Below are 6,469 nucleotides of genomic sequence, written 5' to 3' on the forward strand. Positions count from 1 at the left end.
CCCGACATAGCACAACTATACTTCACATGAAACAAAAAACCAAGAGGCACAAAAAAGGGTACCAAAGAAACTAGAAACCGAGAAAAAACATGAAAAAACCAACAAAACAGAAGAAAAAAAACTTTCTGGGAGAAGCGCCCAGCAGACTCCATGTGATCACGCATGAGTGTGCTATGTGGCTGCTCTGGAGCGCTCAGTTTCAGGGAAAGTTTCAACTGGTTGAGCCGCAAGGGGTAACCCCGATTAGTTGCTCGTGAGACATGGAGGGTCGAGGGGAGGTTGGTGGGCGTCATACAAGGTACAATTCCCAACTCCCCTATACTAGTAATGACAGTGTGAAGACGTGATACCATTGCTTGAATGAGTCAAACAACCTAGTACTCACATGTGATCTTGATGTTTGCAACTTTCCATTAACTAATGAGCAGATTAGAGATAGACTAATGCTGAATCCCCTGAAGGATGGCAGATGATACTACATATCAAATTTAATTGCTGTAATATGTTTTAATTGCTCGGCACCCATCATCCAAAAAAGATAAAAGGCACGGTGTTATAGTTGCTGGTTCTAATGGTTCTTAGTTTGACAGGTCCCTTGGCTATGGCAGTGGTTTGACGCCATAATGAGGTTGTTCAGTTAGTTAGGCGTTCGTGAGTTGACTATATCTACATGTTCCTGCTTTTGTAAGATAGTGATATGATATTTAATTTTGCCTCCCAAAAGGACGGCAACTGATATACTACATATCATAATTAATAGCCATGATATTTAATTTTGCTTCCCAAAAGAAAACTCAAGACGATTCCGATCACCTGACTTCTTTCTAGAAGTCTCTAATTTTCAGTTCTTATGGTGTGGACAAGGTGACTTTATTTTTTGAGGCCGGCAGAGCCACGTTGTGCACCCGCATCCGTGAGGCCGATTACTAAATTCCACGCTCCCGCATGTGGCCTATGATTGAATGGAATAGATCATTGTAGGCGTCCGCACATTTTCACATTGACAAAACAATGGTGGGTGTTTTTAAAGAATATTGTCTTTTTTTGAATTTTCACCGGGGGGGAGTTTACCCCACCTGAATATTGTCTTCCTACTCGAAGTTTTTAAAAAAGAATATTGTCTTACAAACATCTGAATTTATTTCCAAATATTTATGTTATCATCGCTCGATATACAGGGGGATGATTACTCCCTCGGTGACTTTTCAGCTTGCAAATAAAAAAATCAAAGTCAAACTTCATAAAGTTTAACCAACTTTACAGAAAAAATATCAACATCCATGATACAAAATCAATATCATTAGATGCATTACGAAATTAATTTGAATAAATGTTGATGTTTTCCTATATTTTAGCAAACTATTTGAGATTGAATTCAAACAAGTTTTATATGCTGAGTAAAAAGAAACAAAAGTAGTACAAACATGCTCAAGGTATTCAAAGTTGTCTAAATTGCATATACAATACTAACAGCCAGTAGTAGAAACACATCATCCATCTAACGGGTTAGTTGTAGCACGTGCATGTAGGAGTGACAGAACAAACACGATCATCTCACGGAAAAACAAAGAGCAAGCACTTATTTCTTCAGAGAAAGAAGCACATATCGCATAAGCAAATGAACACCCTGTATCACACCACGGTCATACTTATGAATTGAACACCAGGAAATAAGAAAATGCCGTAATAGCACCGATGCAGTGGCACAGGTGCCAACGCCACGGCGAACAATCAGACACACAGCGAGCCGGCTGTTACCCTCCTCTTGGGCTCCTTCTGGTCTGTCCGAGGAGATCCGGTGTGTCTGCCCCTGGCAGGCGACTCGGTGATGGCTGAACCTAGGCTGAAGGTACGATGGAGGAAGCAAGCGAACAAGAAAAAACTGCTGGCTTCCGGGCCAAGGATCGACTGCGAGTTGACTAGCTTAAATTGCAAGGATTTTTCTTTAATATTGGCTGATGGACTAGGAATAACCACTTTCTTTCTTTATTAAATAGGTATAGATACTTTCTTCGCCCGAAATTAGTTAACACCCAAATAAATGTTTCTAGAATTATTTCAATGCTTGATACTTCATCCATAATTAGGTGATGCTCAAAAAGATGCATCTAGCACAGAAATGGCTATACATCCGTTTGAGCGCCAAATAATTTCGGACGAAGAGAGTATACCCTCTGTATTAAAATATAAGACATTTTCTAACACTATGATAGTGTCCAAAAACACGTCTTATATGTTGAAACAGAGGGAGTAATAGATAGATAGATTGAGTTGGATGGATCGATCCTGCAAGCGAACTAAAAAAAACTGCTGGCTTCCGGGGCAAGGATGGACTGCGAGTTGACTACCTTAAATTTCAACTAGTTTTCTTTAAAACTGGTTGATGGACCAGGAATAATAACTTTCTTTCTTTATTAATAAATAGGTATAGATAGATAACACTTTCTCCATCCGAAATCAGTTGACCCTCAAGCAAATGTATCTAGACTTAATTTAGTGCTTGATACTTCATCCATAATTTGGTGGCGCTCAAACAGATGTATCAAGCACTAAAATGGCTAAGTAAGCATCAACTAATTTCGGATTAAAGGAGTGTACCCTCTATATAAAAATATAAGAAGTTTTCTAATAATATGACAGTGTCAAAGGAAGTCTTCTATGTTGATACAGGGGGAGTAATAGATAGATAGATTGAATTGGATGCGTTGACCACCTTAATTCTCTCTGGACTGGAGTTGTCCGACAGTAGACTACAAAAGAGCATATATTCTCGGCAGGCTCTAGGACAGAATGGCTTCCAAGACGGCGGCCACCATGGGGAACGGCAGCGGCGTCCATGCCGATCAAGCTGTTGCATTGAAAAACAAAGGCAGCCCCACCTGCAGTGACGTGGCGAAGCCGAGCTGCAAGCATAGGTACGAGCTCGTCTGCTACGACGCGCTCCCGGCCTTCTTGAAGCACGACGAATTCATCCTCGATCACTACCGCAGCGAATGGCCCGTCAAGCAGGCGATCCTCAGCGCCTTCGCCCTCCACAACGAGACGATCAACGTCTGGACGTAGGTTCTGTGAGCCTTCCCTAATGTCACACTCGATCAAAATATTTCTCACGTCACGTGTACTCTTCAACGAAACCCCGCAGGCATTTGATCGGCTTCTTCATCTTCCTCGCGCTCACCATGTCCGTCTGGTCGGGGGAGCACGGCCCGGTCACGCGGTGGCCGTTCTACACGTACCTGTGCGGCGCCATGTTCTGCCTGCTGATGAGCAGCGGTTGCCATCTGCTGGCGTGCCACTCGGAGCATGCCACCTACGTGCTGCTCCGGCTCGACTACGCCGGCATCACCGGCCTTATCGTCACCTCCTTCTACCCGGTCGTCTACTACACCTTCCTCTGTGACCCCTTCTCCCGTACACTCTACCTTGGCTCCATCACCATCTGCGGCGCGGCCGCTGTGGCTGTCTCGCTGCTGCCGGTCTTCCAGGCACCTGATCTGCGGTGGGCGCGCGCTGCGCTATTCGTGTGCATGGGCGCGTCCGGCATCGTGCCCATCGTGCACAAGATGCTCATGTTCCATGCACGACCCGAGGCGGTGCTCATGACTGGTTACGAGGTGGTCATGGGGGCGTTCTACCTTGCCGGCGTGTTGGTTTACGCCACAATGGTGCCGGAGAGGTTTATGCCAGGAATGTTTGACCTCGTTGGGCATAGCCACCAGCTGTTCCACGTGCTAGTCATTGCCGGCGCTTACGCGCACTACCATGCTGGCCTGGTTTACTTGAGTTGGCGGGACAGGGACCAGTGCTGAGCTGACTGCTGTCGAGTGGACAAGAGCAGTTCCGGTGCTACAAGATTTGTGATCATGTTAGTTTTTACTGTGCTGCAAAGTTGTGCTAGCACCAGAAAAAAAATCATCAAATTTCATATGTTTATATTAATGGTGAATGGACTTTGGCATAACTCTTTGCTTGTAGACAATAATTTTCACAAGGAGATATTGGTTCATATAGAATTTCAATGAATAAACAGTATATATATTAGTAGTGTTTCAACTTCACCATTTTATCACTTCAAATTACATCAATAGAGGCTGTGGGATATGAGACGTAATCTCAGAATTGAGAGGATTTGGAATGCACTCATTGTAAGCTTAAGCTTGGAAATAAATCACTGCAGGAGCCAAGAGGTCGAGACCGGTAAGGAGGAACTTGTTTGGATGATATGTCCAAAGAGGTCGAGAGCGGTAAGGTGGAACTTGTTTGGATCATATGTGGGAGTGTTATCTCGGACGTCCTCACTGCAGACAAAGCACACCTTGCCCAGGATGCCAGTGCTTGCGCCGTCATATCGCTTGAGTGATGGCCCTCACATGGGCTCATCCAGCGTGCGGTGGCTAGGTTAAGTGGTGAGAGCGCCGGCATGAGTTGAAGTCGAGGGTGGCAATGGCCTTCACGATCTGGTCCAAATCTGCTATAACTCACTGCTTGGGATGACGATATGGTGTGGTGCTTCTAGCTTCGTCGTGGGGTGTGTGGAGATTTGTCTCTGGTGAATCTCGCAGAATTCGGTCTGTGTTTGAATTTGATTGATCAGGGTTTTTTTCGTCTATGCTCGTGTATCTACATGTCGGTATTAGAATTGTCCACATGAACAGTTTTCTCCTTATATGCCATTGATGTAGTTCGAAGTCGGCAAATGAAGGCGGCACCACAGATCAACAACAATTGTTTGATGGTGCTTCTCGACAATCTGGTCTCGAGCTTCGCATCAAGAATCCTTAGGTCTGACTTTAGTTTGTTGTACCTAGCAGCAATGGTGTTTACACTCGGTTTCCTTCTTCGAGGCATTGCTTGGAGTTTTCCTTGAATTGATCTTCCGGGTGAAATCCCATGATTTGGCCTTCAATGATTAATCCCAGCAACGATGACGCGGGGGCATCGTTCCTTTCTAGGGATGCTGATCTTGAAAAACCTCCCCCGCTGTTATTGTTGTTGTTTCCTCTTGTTGCGTACCACCGATAGCTTGAGCGTGACTTTTTTAGCCATATTATTTTTCTTTTTTATGATATTTTAACTGTTTGCAGCCTCGATGTCTTGGCTAGGTCTTAATTAATATCATTTATGTGTACAATTTGTAGATTTTAGTGTCTTACTCTGTATGCACTCTCGGAAATCAAGAAATTTAAAGAAATACACCGTGGGAAGAAATTCTGCAGGTTAAACTAAAAACTAATAATATGAAATGTAGTCTGAAGTTCGGCCTACCGCGTCCAGGGAATGGAACCGGCCGCGCGGCACCGGTCGTCGGCGCCCAAAGACCGCCAGTGGGTGGCGCCACTATGGCCGGTACGGCTGGCCGCGGGGTTGCTGCGGCTGGAGTTCGGCCTACCGCGCCGGTGATGATGATGCCTGCTGCGGGGCGGGGTGGATTTAGGCCGCCCGTGCCGACCCATGGGGCTGTCGCGGGCCGGGGTGCCCCGACCCCAAGGCCGCCTCCTCCTGCTGCTAATGGCCAGCGTCCGGTGGTGACTCAGGCAAGAGCTAGACCGCCGCACTTCGTGGCAAGGCAGGCGAATAACTCGACGACGCCGGTTTTGCAGCAGGCACAGGCGCCGCAGGTCTCTGCTAATGTGGATGTTCACTCGGCACCTCGTGGGCAGTGGGGTGACGATGGTTATAATGTGTATGGAGATGGACACCACCGGGGATCCTCGTCTACGGGTGGTGGACGGGGGTATGCCTGGCAGAGCGATGGTTCGGCCGAGAGGCCTTTATTGGGGCCGACAGGCGGTTTTGTCGAAGGGGCTTCTGGACCGGCTCATCGTAACCGAGGCAGTTTTTGTGGCAATCGTGGTGGCCGCGGTGGCCGAGGGGGTCGTTACCGTCCAAGGCAGCATGATGTTACTGTTGATGAGACGGTGGTCGACGCTGTTACTGAGGAGACAGGGCTGTCTTGCCAGGCTATGGAAGTGGTGACGGAACTGGCGGCTGTGGAGGTTCTTGATGCGGTTGAGGCCCAGCCTATGTCGGTGGAGGCTTCTGACAGAACTGAGATGGACAGGGCTGCAAAGTTTGCAAGGAAAAAGGAAAGAATGCTTTGTTATCGATGTGGTGATAAGGGCCATTTTATTGCTGAATGTGTGGCGATTTTATGTGATACTTGTGGTAAGCCTGCACACGAGTCTGGGGCTTGTCCGCGGTTGCGGGAGCAGACACCGAGCCTTATGACGTATGGTGTCTTCTGTTCTGAGCTCACGTTTTTTGAGTCGCCGACTGAGAGGGAGGTTCCTCAAGAGGTGCACAGTATGACAATTGGGGTGGTGAAAGTGACTAGAGGTCAAGTGTCTGAGGCCCAGATTATTCAGCGCTTCCGGGAGCTGGCACCAGGAGACTTCCATTGGGAGCTTGTCAGGCTGGAGACCAACTTATTCAGAGTTCAGTTCCCGACTGTGGAGGATTTACAGAGGTT

At 46.9% G+C, this 6,469-nt stretch overlaps 1 protein-coding gene across 1 annotated transcript; it reads left to right on the plus strand.

Annotated features, from left to right (window-relative positions):
• The first annotated feature begins 2,790 nt into the window (after window positions 1-2,790).
• On the plus strand, window positions 2,791-3,809 carry LOC119343837 (heptahelical transmembrane protein 4-like). Its single transcript, XM_037614588.1, has 2 exons — window positions 2,791-3,059; window positions 3,143-3,809. The coding sequence occupies exons 1-2, from the start codon at window positions 2,791-2,793 to the stop codon at window positions 3,807-3,809; spliced, it is 936 nt and encodes a 311-aa protein (XP_037470485.1).
• Window positions 3,810-6,469: the final 2,660 nt, after the last annotated feature.

This window comes from Triticum dicoccoides, unplaced genomic scaffold (genome assembly GCF_002162155.2).
Source record: "Triticum dicoccoides isolate Atlit2015 ecotype Zavitan unplaced genomic scaffold, WEW_v2.0 scaffold142932, whole genome shotgun sequence".
Taxonomy (NCBI): domain Eukaryota; kingdom Viridiplantae; phylum Streptophyta; class Magnoliopsida; order Poales; family Poaceae; genus Triticum; species Triticum dicoccoides.